At 35.8% G+C, this 13,945-nt stretch overlaps 1 protein-coding gene and 1 long non-coding RNA gene across 2 annotated transcripts; one reads left to right on the plus strand and one right to left on the minus strand.

Annotated features, from left to right (window-relative positions):
- Positions 1-2,282: 2,282 nt before the first annotated feature.
- LOC115445167 (glyoxalase domain-containing protein 4) lies at positions 2,283-12,431 on the minus strand. Its single transcript, XM_030171345.2, has 5 exons — positions 12,002-12,431; positions 10,961-11,010; positions 10,475-10,740; positions 5,146-5,301; positions 2,283-3,371 (listed from the first exon to the last, which is right to left on the minus strand). The coding sequence occupies exons 1-5, from the start codon at positions 12,089-12,091 to the stop codon at positions 3,079-3,081; spliced, it is 855 nt and encodes a 284-aa protein (XP_030027205.1). The 5' UTR covers positions 12,092-12,431; the 3' UTR covers positions 2,283-3,078.
- LOC119189543 lies at positions 12,306-13,372 on the plus strand. The gene is made up of 2 exons (XR_005112460.1): positions 12,306-12,442; positions 13,120-13,372. It is a non-coding gene; the product is annotated as an uncharacterized LOC119189543 (long non-coding RNA).
- The last annotated feature ends 573 nt before the right edge of the window (positions 13,373-13,945 follow it).

The raw sequence follows: 13,945 nt of genomic DNA on the forward strand, positions 1-13,945 counted from the left end.
CCGGCTGTCTTGATCGATACGGAGTCATTCGCCTCGGCAGACGCTTACTACATTCGCCAGTTTTATATTTAGATGTTGTGGCTGACTAGTAACCGATCGGTGCCGCAAAACCTAAACTACGATTTATAGTATCGTGTTTACGTACCTGCGGTGAAAATATTTACGAATCCTTGACTTTGAGTTTTATACAAACACGGACGGTAAACACTTGGGTTTTAATTTAATTTTATGAATGAATATCAGTTTCGTAGCTTTGCACGCAAAGTAAATACTTTTGGAAATGTACGATGATTTTATTGGAACTAATTTGACGAATACTCTATCGACAATTACGAAAAATTACGTAACGTTGGTTAACAAATAGATGCTATCTGATTAACAATTCGCTATATGTGACTACCTGGATAGTAGTCGAGTAGATATCGAACTACAATATTGTGCATTTATTATTATAAGGAAAAATTCACCTGATTTATTTTGCCTTTGTTTAATTTATTTAATAACTTAATAACTAATTTTAGCGTTTTATATTTTTTATATAGAATGTGTGTGTAAAGTATGTGTGTATATAAGTACGTGTGCATTAAATTTTTTTGTGAAAATCTTCATCTATCAATTAAAGTATTGCGATGTATAATTCTTTGGAGAACCAAAATAAATAACACGCCTAATTAATATTTGTTAACATAATATATAATATCAAGCCCTGGACAGAACAACTTGGCGTGTATTTCAAGAGACTTACACTTGACTACTTATGAATTATCACGATTCACTCATATTGAAATAACAGCTTATACACAGAGGTAACTCAATAAATTGTTTTTTTATATCAGAGCTCGGCAAAGCGGCTTCACTGCACCTGATATTTTAATAATATGTCACTGCCTTAGCCTATATATCGGTAGAATTTAGGTTTAATTAGTGAATATCTAAATTATGTTTGCCGGTCAGCCATTCCTAAGTCCGGCAAACTCAACATACTGCACCCCCCCCCCCCCGCGGCAATTTGTCGCGGCCCTAGGTAAATAGTTAAGTGTGTATTCCCCAAGGTTGTAATAACACATAGGAGCCTATGAGGGACTAGTGAACATTTCCGCTCCACTTCACTCCGCCTCTCCTAACACTTCCTCTTCCTTCCCCTTCTTTCCTCCCCTATTTCTCCTCTTCCTCCAGGGTCCCGCAGTCGTCGAGGGGAACCAGTATACCGTTCGTAAGTTTCCCTCGGTGTTGACAGCGGGGTCTGTACTTAAAAAAAAAAACAACACACTGAAGCCAGCCGCCCCCATGCAGGTTGAGTGGTAGTGGTAGATCACTTTCTGTACGAAAACAAAAAAAAGGCAAAAGTGCTTTGCGTCGCCTTGAGACCTATGCTTAGGACTGGCGCCCAAAATTTTGCCGCCCCTTGACGCTCTGCGCAATTTCCCGCCTGTCACCCTTAGATCGGATTCTGAGTAGAAGAGGCTTGTGCTCAGCAGTGGGTAGTATATAATACAGGGCTAGTATTATCATTATTCAAATTGGAACTTACGGAAAAGAACCAAAACACAAACTATGGTCCGACTCTCTTTTAACCTGATTATTTTCAAACTTTAGTCCCCTGAATTTGGTTCAAAATTTTCGCGAAAGGATCCGACGGGAACATAATATTTGCAAGTATCTTGCCGAGAAGAGGGCAACTCTACACTCTTGACTGGCAGATTCATTGTAAATAATTTGGATTTCTGGTAAGAACACTTAAAAATCTCCATTATTATAATAAATAATTATTTAGTTTTCTATAATCACAAAACATCTGTCATATATATCACATCTAGGAGAGGACAAGCCGTGGTCCATACCCCAGGCGACGAATTCAGAGGGCGGCAAATTGAAACTCGGCAGACAAATACACAACTCACTAACGCAAGTTGGACTTCTGAGACGTCCAGTACATTAAACACATAAATTATTTTCCGCGGGGCGCGAATTGATGAAAAAGGTAAAAATATAGGTAGGCGAAAGCGGCACTTTCCAAAATTTTCTCTGCCTCGAAAAAGTTCAAGATCCGGGGCTGCTACTGACACGGAACAGATACGATTTACATGACTTGAGACAATGGACGACTTAGTACAAATACAAAAGAATTTACGTCTACCCTTTCAATTCGATAAGCCTAATAGTTTCGCCGAGTATGTGGACTGGATTTTCCTTGTCCATTGCTAAATTTTTTATGTTCTCATTTCAAAAATACAAATCATTTTTATTGTCGTATTTATTGTTTAATAAATGAAACAAGTCTATTGTACATCATATAATTTATTGTGATATACAAACGTACAGCATTTGCAATACACGTGAACAATATAAGTTTCACATAAATAACATTATGCATAAAATATAAAAATTATGGTAATCTCCACTATTTGTCTACTGGAATGGTCTATAAATTCGTTATATTGCGTGGTTCGATTAGTATGTTCTACGGAGTAATATTATTTACCAATAATCGAATTACAAAGGAATTCCGCCATATTCAGTTTTTATTAAATTAATTATAATAAATTTCTGAAATTTCGTTATGCAATGCCACCTATTTATTTGAAGCCTTTCAATTTTAAATTTATTTTAAGATCTCCGATATAACAATACTAGCTTAGTTATGGCTACTAGCTTACTAGCCACATTATTGGGATTTAATGAATAGCGTGGAATAAACCCATGTATTATTAAGGCTGTCAAAAAAATAATTTATAAAATTAGACTTAATTTCATGCCAGTAAGGTCGCCCTTAAAGAGCTGCTGGTAAAAATAAATGGGATATAATGGAGTATTTGACTGGTATAACTTATAAGCAACAATTACTATTAAAATACTTTCAAAATACATAAAGCAGTTAACAAAAACATTAAGAGCTTTTAATTCAAGAATATAAAAGTAGAATAGTCTTCGTGTGATAAAAGTAAAAATATGTTAACAAAATGTGCATTAGTACTGAGCAGAAACTCAACCAGGTTGTACCTGGGTATAAACATTTTAAGACATAAACCAAAGAATATAGCTAAGTACCCTTGACCAAAGCGATATAACGTGACAAGTTTAAGCCCTCGACTTGTCCGATTTGATGAACTTGTCCAACTCGGCATCACTCGCCGGGTCGACTTGAGACAGTTGCCTGAAACTCTCATCGTCCACGAAGCAGATCTCGTGACCGTCAGGGTCTGCCAGGATAATGACGCGCACCGTCGCCTTGCCTGGCGTGTCCAGGGAAATGAGAGGCGTCAGGATAGTCCCCTTCGCTTCTTGGATCTTGTTGTCTATTATCGGCTGCTCGTCGAAGGGGCATGAGAATGCAATGCGGCCATATGCCTTGGCGTGGTTCACTGGCTCGCCTGGAAATGCATAAATATTTTATTGAAATTATGTATTTAAAATTTTTCATTTATTCTTCGTAATTAATCTGTTACGAGTAAAAACAACTTGCTTTTATATTTCGTAGTAGAGTTGCAGTACAGCTACTTTTATGTGCAGCACGCAAACCGACTTGGTGGGCATAACTATGACGTTCTAGCTTGGCTAAATGTTCTCTCTTCTAACTTGTATTCAAAACTTAGTTCGCCAAAAGTAAACTTCAGCAGAACACACGCGGATTCTTTTTTGTATATTCAATATCTTCGCTAACTTACCAGGTGACAAACTCGTTAATTTATTACATTTATTATAAAACTAAGGTCTCTCAAGATTTCCCTAAACTTCGGTCTTCGATATCAACAATATCACTAAGAGGTTTTGTTTCTTGCTCTTTGGCTTGACTTTTGTTATAATTGATGTTTAGTGCCTATGTACTGCATAATATACAGCCAATAAATAATATAAGTTTCCAAAAATATATACTTTTGTATTATTTTTAATGGATACATTCCAATGAAATTATTAAACCAAAATTTATAGTTAAATAAGAGAGAAATTATGATTTAGCATACGACGCAACGTGAAATTGAATTGATTACCATATTTCACGTTGCGTCCTACATTAGTAGGAAGTCCTTTACTCAATGCCTTCACTATTAGAAGATTGCTATTATACAATGTGTTGTTAAAAGTGGGTATCAATAATAACTTGACATGGGTGCATGATTTACATAGCTACAAAAAGAATTACAAAAAGAATATTGGATTATTTTTGAAATATTACTCTGCAGTTATGAGTATACAGAAATGAGTATCTGTGTACTCGTTTCTCCTAAATTGGAAGTAGTATACATATTAAGGCACTGCAAAAGTACGTTATGAATATTTAAACGTTAATTTAAGAGAAATTAATATTTGTTTACACTTTTTCTCTAGACTTAAAAACCAATAATACACATTGTAGTTGGGTTATTGTTGATACCCTTATTCTGCAACACCTTGTACTATATATTTATTACTCTTGTTTTGTCTAAGTCTTATCTAGAAACTCATATAAAAGTAACAAATACGTAGAATGGTGAATTGTGTGTTCTATTGTGCTTGACAAAATCTAAAAACGTTTAAATTTGCTATTCAACCAGCAGTAAATAAAACATCTAACAATAACGAACAAATTTGAGACGGTCTATTGTCGCATGTGCAAAACATTTTTAACATATTCAAATAAGTATTTAAAAACGATGCCCTGGTATTATCGTATGTCTGTCACGTTGCATATTGATGTTTGAAACGTTTATCTTATCTCACAAGTGGTTATTCTTTAGGAAGAAACCCGCGCAAATCGCATGGTTATTCATTATAATAAATCTTATGTAAGTAGACATGGTGAAAAAATGATAGTAAACTGTGTATACTATTTTGGGAATGTTAATTTAAAATTATGTCAACTATGTGTCTGTAAGGTCAATGAGTTTTTATTTGTTTCTTAGTAGTCCGATCATAAGTAAAATTTTATATGCTTTACAAATAACATGATATAAAGATAAGATAAGATAAGTTATCCAATCAGATATAAGCTAAAGATTTTAAGATCTGATGCGCCAAAAATGTACCCAATCAATTTAGCCACACTACCTACATTGCCTTATCTATAATATGTTAATTCCATAAAAATGAAACAAACGTTTTCTTAAATAAACGCCATACACAGCACAATCTGCATTAAAATCTACATATCATCGAAACTGTACTTACCAATATCAATTAATTCAAGTTTCGCTTGATCATCGGCGAAACCAAGCAGCACTGATTTCTGTTTTTGTTCGTACACCTTCAGTGTCAATAGACCGTTCCAGTAGGCAATAGATCTCGCCAAGTTTGAGCTTGCTAGAGACACTTTTAATACTGGGTCTGAAAACAAAGAAATAGAGTACAAATTAGCACTATGTCGATTTAAGATTATTTAGGACATGATCAAATAGCACTATGATGATATATGACTAATGTCGGAACAGCTACCACAGTAATATTTATTATGGCGCATTTTCTGGAACACCAGAGGGTCTATTTCGAAAACCGAAATCTGTCGTTTCGGATGACGGATCACACGTTTTGTTACTACAAAGTGTTACATATCCGATGCCGGATTCGACGACGAATCCGATCCGTTCATCGCAATATTTCAGGCGTGGAATTTTTAAGAACTTATAGAGTTTCGCCATCTTTTTTTTAAAATCATCTGCGAGGATAAAGTTCCACTGCTTTCTCAGAAAAAAATATACGGGGAATTAATCCTACCACTAAGGTAAGCTACAGAACGGTGACAGATCCGAAGTAATTTGGTAGTGAAGTTAAATTCGAAGTTCGTCATTTCTTCGTTTCAGAATGACGTTTTGACGTTCGTTTTTCGAAGTACACCCTCTGTTATTTGCTATAGGCAATGAGATTTGCCGCTTTGCTGTTGCTCAGTTTTACACGTAGTGTGTGCGTGTGCCTTCAGAAGTACGTAGATTTTTTTTAACACGACTGGAGGTGATTCTCACGTGAAGAGATTGAATTCTAATACTAAATATTATGTCGTAATAAAATGATATCTGTCGTACAAATATATTTAATATATCCGGCACTGTGTCGTTAAGACATAAATCTTTACTCGTGAATATCATTCTCCTGGCGTGTGTCAAAACATAGGATTAGTGTTGTGTTAAAAACATAGATATGCGCTCCACAATTAACGCGTTATAGCCACGATAGTCATTTACTATCATAAAAAAAATCTTTTTGATGTTATTTCTTTATGATTACAATATTTAAATAGTTCAATTAAGGATCAATCATATGTAATCTTATCGGCAATATAGTAATTATGATGTAAGTAGGGATATCCAAAGGGTATTGAAAGTAATAATTCAACTACACAATTACTAAATTAATTATATTCTGTACTCAAAAGGGAATTGATAGGTTCCGCACCTTCAATTTACTTAATAAATTGAATGTGTAATGGATGCCTTTGCTATTTGTTTTTGGAATAACATACGAATAATAAAAGAAAATCCGAATTAGGTCTACATTAATATCACAACACGCACGCAAATAAATATTGAAACAATTTAGTCAGTACCTATATTTTGTATAGATATTAACGCGTGTATATGTTTGTAGTAGATTTATCTGAGGTTTATGCTTCTTTTTATTTGAACGTGTCAGTCTAACATTTTTGCTTTGTTTGAAAAACCATGTAGGTAAATGAATTAGAGGGAGAATAGACACTACCAGTATTGAAGAAATGTTTGGTCTATCAAAATAATAATTGATTCAGTCTACTTTTACTGTTGTGTTTTTGTAATTCATGGTGTTGGATGGTATTTCTACTGTTTATAGGCAGTCGTATCGCTTACAATCAGGCGAAAAGCAACCTGTCTCCTCATACAAAGTAATAAAAAGAAAATACTTTTTTCTTGGGGTAAATACGTTTTCGCTTTCAATATTGTGAGGTCTGTTGAACGGTTATTTTGGTCTGAACGGTCGTATGGCCTTTTTTTTTTCGCGGAGAAAGTGTCTTATGACTACCGCTCAGCTTTCGTGGGGGGCGACTGAGCGGTTATTTTGGGGTCACCGTGGCTTACGGACCCGGCATTGCGCCGCCCGGATTTGATGTCGACCTTCAGGCGACCGCCGGGCCGAGTCCCTAACCTATATATGTACAACGCACCGCATACCAACTAAAACTCCGCGGTGGCCCTCTTCGGCGCATTAGGGACGACTGCGAGCTTCCTCTGACGGAAATGTCTAAGTCTACTTCCACAGCCGCCCCTGCGCGGTGCCGCCTAGTGCGGCCAGTCTCCTGTGGAGGGAGGGGCTCAGGAGCCCCCGCGCACCGAAGGACGCCCTCGGCGTCTACGGCAGCATGAGGCCTATTGCACACTGCCGTCCATCCGCACAAAAATGCACTAGGACGGACAGCTCCCTGCTGCCCGCCGACGACCCCCATCGTGGCCCCTATTAGTCGCCTTTTACGACAGGCAGGGGATACCGTGGTGAAATTCTCCAAACGCCCCCAATCCACAGGGCGGAACGGTCGTATGGCCTAATGTCGACTCTCGTAAGCATCATCTGAGAGAACACTGGACTGAGTCCCTAACCCTATGTATACTCTACACCAAACCCGCGGTGGCCTTCAACTCATACGAGACAGTCGGTTTCTTGTTACACTAAAATAGGTGCGTGCGACTGCCCTGCGCAATGCCACATTGCGACGCCTCTCTATACGAGGGGGCTGCCTAGGGCGTCTTGTATTGCGTGGGCGGTATGATACCGCTCAGGTGCGGATTCGATTCCCGATTCGGGCTATATGATATTAGGTGTTTCTGCTCGGTATCAGTCCGGAGTTTGGAATTTGTGTCCGAATGACGATGGGCTCGCCCTCTATCACATTATGGGACGGAATATGGCTTAAATGCGTGTCCTGGTTGCATTTGTCTTCACTTTCGAGGACTTCGTAACTTTTTTTTTAGTGAGTGCACAACAAAAGAAAAGGGCTAATGACACGTGTAGCAGAATAGCAACTTCATTTCTATTTTCATACAGATGTTACATTGTAACAGCGATATCTTACAATAACAATACAACAATCACTCTGAGATCACATGACAGACACAATCATACTTAGCAACCTGCTAGTCAAGTGGCTACACACCACTGTATGCGATAAACATCATCAAAGATAGAAATGTTTATTTATCAAAGCATGAGAGATGATCTTATCGCACCTCAATATTTAATTTATATTGTCAAACGATGACGTAAGTCTTCATTAGCGGGACTACAATACTTAGTATATTCTTTTTGTTGCAGAGCTGTCATGGTTATCACCGGGAGTACCCTGCTAACGGGGTACAGGCGATCACCCGGCTTAGCAATCACGGCAGTGCAGATCCAGATCCAGATTTAGTAGGCCCTATCGTTATCACTAAGGGTGCCAGCGGACGGTGCGTTGGCGACCCATAGCTATCCGGTCACAGGGCCCGGGAGGAAGAAGGGAGGGGATACAGGGAAGGAAGAGAAGAGGAAGGAGAAGGAGCCCTCTCAGCAGATCAGAGAGGGAGGGGAAATGTTTGCAAGCCCTTAGAGGCTTCAATGTGTATTTAGCAACCATGAGGTACAAACACTGAACTGTGTGCCCAGGGTCGCGGCAAATGTGCCCCGATGCATGGGCGTGCATTTGGTGTATTCTTTTATGTGACCTTCCCACCTATTGGACCGTGGGAAATATCTTAAACTCCTTTACTATGAGATTATAAACAAAGAATTAAGACCACGAGGTAAAACATTATTGCTAAACAAACATCCAAAAAATTATGAAAAATTTTGTAACTTCCTTTGAAGTCGGTTCAAAATAGATTTCATCATGGCACGTTTAAGTGACTTTTTTTGCGGGGAAAAAACGCGTTTTCTCTACCACGACTTGGAGTCAGGAGTCAGTGGAATGGTTATGTTGGTTTCACCGGTTTTACGGCCCAATGTCGACACTCGGGAGTATAACATAATCAGAGTGAGCATTGGACAGAGTCCCTAAAAAATATTCGTTATCTTAATCTTAATAAATAGTACCTAGTCATAACGTCTGCATGCCCTTTTTGGTTAATAATCGCCAATGTGCGAAATTGTTTGCGGTAGATTCAGTGGTTGCATATTATTATATATTTACGAATGGGAACGATTTTTCCACCTTAAATATGTATAATGAAATAAATAAATATCATAACATTTTTTTCAGACTAAAATGCATAAAAAATATATAATATTATAAGCTCTTTCTCGCAGCTACGCCCGCGTAAAGATATTTTTCCGGGATAAAAGCCCCGGTTTATTTTCTCGGGATAAAATAGAGCTAGCTAGCTATATTTTAATTTAGACCCCTGCCAATACTTGGGTGAAAACTGCCTTGGATTCCATGCAGTAGTTTTTACGTGATAAATGTACAAACATACAGACAGACAAAAAATCTGTTGTTCTAATAAAGACCCCCTATATATTTTTCTTTCCTTCAATATCTATAGTGTGCAGACATCGGACATTTTTTTTATATGAAATAATAAAGATATGTATATTTTTACAATCTAGAATACGACAAGATTACTTTTACGCAACACTAAAGACATTTCATGAACCGGAATACCGTTTCTGTGCATTCCGGTTACTTTGGACTACTACGTAGAAAAGACAATGTCATAAGATTTTACCATATTAATATCTTTATGAGTGTTTTTCATAATGCTTTGTCAGCTTAGTAGAAAAAAATAACATGCTTCTAACCATGACTTGCTATTTGCAATATATGTCAGACAAATTCAATGGAATATATACTTAGATGTATAAAGTGCAAACATTTGTGGTCAGACACAAGGATAATGACAACACATATTCTGAAGACATACAGTCATAAAAATAACTTAACAAATTCAAAATTTCAAATCTTTTTTTTTTTCAAATAAATCAATAAAGTAGTTTTTAATTGAAGTCGAATATGTGAACAGTGTTTCGCATTTGGGGGGCGAGGTTCCGCTATTTGACACATAGTTCTCGCCTTTAGACTATTGTCTCCGTATCAAAAAAAGTTTTTTTCTATTTTGGTGGAGAATGCCTATTAGATTTATTAGTAAAAAAAAAAGTAAAAAAATCGGACCAAATGTTAATATTACATATTATACTAAAGCCAATATACTAAACAACCTCTAAAATGTGCATAAAACTGTTAAATCATTTTTAGTTCAAAATTATTAGAAATCATGAAACAGTCAATAAGTTTTGCAGCTCATTTTAAAACTAAACTCTGATATTAAATAATTTTAAGCAGACCTGAGGCTGAAGCCTAGATGCCTTCCTACAATTGTTGATGCTAATAGGAAAAAAAAGTATGATAAAATATGAGAATAATGTGTCCTAATGGTAATTTTATTCCTAGGATATGTCTTTCTCTTCCATTACGTAAGCATTAACAATTGTAGAAAGGCATCTTGGGTTGAAGGCTTCCGGGTTATTTCCGAGGATAAACAATTTTTTTTTTTTAAATCCAACTCACCTCTGTTAGCTGGTTGTGGTTTATCTACTATGTAGAATTTGTAGCCACCAGGCGCTTCAACATATTTCAAACCATTGTGCTCCTTTACGGGCCAGTTGTTAGCTGCAGCCCTCTTCAAACTCTCACTTGACTGGATTGTGAGACCAAGGAAATCATTGCCTTGTTCATATTCTGTTATTCCATAGTTGTATGTAAGTTCAACAACAAAATGTGTGTCCTCGGGCCCATAGCCAATCATGGTCTTGCTCCATCTGTTTGCATAGGGTCTGGAAAAAAATATTTTGATGTTATATTCATAAAAAAATTACCCTTTATAGAGCCTTTTTAGTACCAATTTTTTAATAAAAATCAATGTTTCACATTTCTGTTGGCTACTTTGAATTTGTTTCATAACCTAATAATAAATATTATTAAAATAACGGAAACTGATGTAATTAATTTTTAAATTTATATTTAGAAGATCATGAAATCACATTTCTATCTTACCCATTACAAGCTGCCTCACAGCCTTCACTGAATTCCTCATGACGGAGAACCTATAAAAGAGTATTTCAATTACTAAAGAAGGTTGTATTTATTAAAATTATGATTTTCACATATTATTTTATAAATACTTTCTTGTTTCCATTTTATAATAAATCTATGTTGAATGGTTAAACCTAAAAATTTACAGAAATAGGTATTTTCTTTTTAAAAATATCGGGCTTGAAAAACCGACTTGTAAATTGTTTTAAAATTTAGGCATAGATAATTAATCTATATTAATATAATAATTAAAATATTTTAACTAAATCACACCAGAACAGCTGAACAGACCTTGATGAAATTTAGCACCGAGATGCTAAATGATGAGTAATATATAGCAGAAAATTTCATCTTCAAACCAAATTTTTTTTAAATTTGTTTGGTAGTTTTTGAGTTTATCGTGTTCTCATAAACAAACAGATGAGGCATAAGGATATCTATCTCTAAATATTTTGTGTAAATAAAAAAAAGTTTTATTGAAACAAAATACGACATTCCAAATAAATTAATCTTTAACCTTATTACCCTTTATTTGTATATAGGGTCACATTATGTGTGAAAACTTCAACATAAGTGGATTTTGATTTCATTAATAAGAATAGTCGTAAACTCCTATCACTAAAAGGTATTCATATTTTCTTTCATAAAATTTTATCTAGCAAATCTAGGTGCAAAATGAATCCTTTTTTTGTGCCAATTTTGTCTTTTACGTAAGCATTGTAAAAATGTATTTTAACCTACCTGTACACATTTTAGTTATCATTTATTTAACAATTGTATTTCTCATAGATTTGAATTGCTAAGTAACCGAAACACAATAAACGAATTCAGAATACAAGATTAGTTCTTGTCAATTATTACTGCCATAATAATTATTTTAAGTAGGTACCTAGTCGATTCACACTGTAAAATATAACTGCTAGTGAATGGACAAGGCGACCTTGGCCTTCATAAAAATAATATTAAAAAAAAAGTAAAATAGATCAGGTAAAACCACCTTACCTTCATACCCAATATTTCTCTGTAGAATTTGGCCGTGAGGGTTCTATCGGCAACTTTGAAGACAAAATGCAGGGCGCGTCCAGTAACCATTTTAATTAGTTAAATACTTCTACTGAGATTACAAAACTGAATAAATTTTTGCACGAATGTTTATGCCAGCGCTAATTTATGAACAATATTTTTAACACGTTACACAGCACAGACGAATATAAATAAAATTATCAAGTAAGTGCCGAAGATAAAACTTTTTTATAAAAAACGTCAGCGGTCAAATCAAACGTCAGCAGTGACAACTGGTGAGAAGCTGACAAGTGACAAACTTTGCTAAGACTGAGGACTGAGGCTAAGACCTTGCTTGATAACAACTGGAAACTGTCAACCTCAACTGACAACTTACAAACTCAATGGTGAATCGTGATTGGTGAGCGAGTATTGTAACTTGTAAGTTGAATGCATCAAGAATATAGACTGTACCATGGATTTTTTATGTTTTTTAAGTGGTTATATTGTTTTGTTATGTACCTACATATTACGTACTTATCACATGACTGAACTGATAATTAACTTGGTTCCATGGCATTAACAATAATATTGCTAAGATAATGACAAACAAAGAATATAAATTACAATGCTAGGTTTATATTCTAGCTATATGTCGGCAAATATTCACACTTTTTATATTATATACTTATATTATTATTCTTTGGTCCACATGTACAAGCAATGAGTAAAATAAGCTTATGAATACAGAGGTTTGAGTTGCCTTGCGTGAGGTCAAAAAGAATTATAATTATAATTGTTTTTTAACACCTTACAAAGAGCGTCGCAAATTCACACATTTATTAGGTAGGTATTATTCATTTGCTGGCGAGAGGTGGACTGCAAGTAATCCTCAATGGTAAAGCGGTACCAAAAGGGAACAGTGTTTATTTCTTTTTATGGCAGAAGGGTTGCGAGCGCCTAAAGCGCTCACACAAAATTCTGATGTGTTTGTATTAGCCAACCCTTGTCACGCTACACAAACGTAGTCATGCCAAAATATGCAAGCAAATTAATAAGTAGGTACCTAGATCATCTGATTTTGAGGAATCCTTTCTTATCGTTTAATCTTACTTCAGGTGAGTGAACCCCCGTGAAAGCGAACGTGCGGAGCAACATGGCCGTGAAAATAGGACCAAGATCCTCAAATAAAGAAAAAAAAGCTTACTTCGTATTAAAATTTTCTAAAATCAGTTCAGTGGTTTAGTCGTGTACGCGTAACAGAGTTACTTTGGGAGTTATCAATAATATAAGTATAGATCATTATTAATAACAAATATTATAATTGTTTGATTGATTGCTTCAAAATTAAATAGTAACTTAAAAACTGAAGATGATTTTACTTATGATATCCATCTGAAATCACCATATCCATCCTCATCATCCATATTGGTCCTGACTTCTCTTATACATTATTAATCATACGGCATACTTATTATTACACTTATATATTTTCACCTTTTAATTGCGGACTTATCTTAACGATCGGCATTATCAGTGTTATGCATTAGGTACCTTATACCTGAACCTCTATGTATTATAATCGGGCTGATCGCCGAATTTCATACACCACATATCGTGGTCATTATCTTCGACAGACCTGGCAACATTATTTAGGAGACTTGGAATAACCTACCAGTCCATGGGCGTAGATATGGAGAGAGGGGGTATGGTAGGTAGCCTCCACCCCAAAGATTAATTTGCTAACCCTAGAAAATGTCTTGTGCTTACTTGGGCTTTGCGTAATGTAGGTAGTGCCTTCGTTAATTTGGCTTCTGCCAGCCGGTCCGCATTCGAAAATTCCGTATTTACGTCAATCCCTAGCAACGCTCTGCCAAAAAGTACTTATCCACATTTTTCCACTGGGAATTGGATTAATAACTATTTTGATATTTTTATTTTGAT

This window comes from Manduca sexta, chromosome 17 (genome assembly GCF_014839805.1).
Source record: "Manduca sexta isolate Smith_Timp_Sample1 chromosome 17, JHU_Msex_v1.0, whole genome shotgun sequence".
NCBI lineage: Eukaryota > Metazoa > Arthropoda > Insecta > Lepidoptera > Sphingidae > Manduca > Manduca sexta.

Excerpts from the sequence above, each read along its gene's own strand:
- LOC115445167 (XM_030171345.2), bottom strand. The coding sequence starts at position 12,091 with ATGGTTACTGGACGCGCCCTGCATTTTGTCTTCAAAGTTGCCGATAGA. Across the intron at positions 11,011-12,001 it reads GAGAAATATTGGGTATGAAG|GTTCTCCGTCATGAGGAATT; the intron begins GTAAGGTGGTTT and ends ACTCTTTTATAG. Across the intron at positions 3,372-5,145 it reads ACTTGAATTAATTGATATTG|GCGAGCCAGTGAACCACGCC; the intron begins GTAAGTACAGTT and ends ATGCATTTCCAG.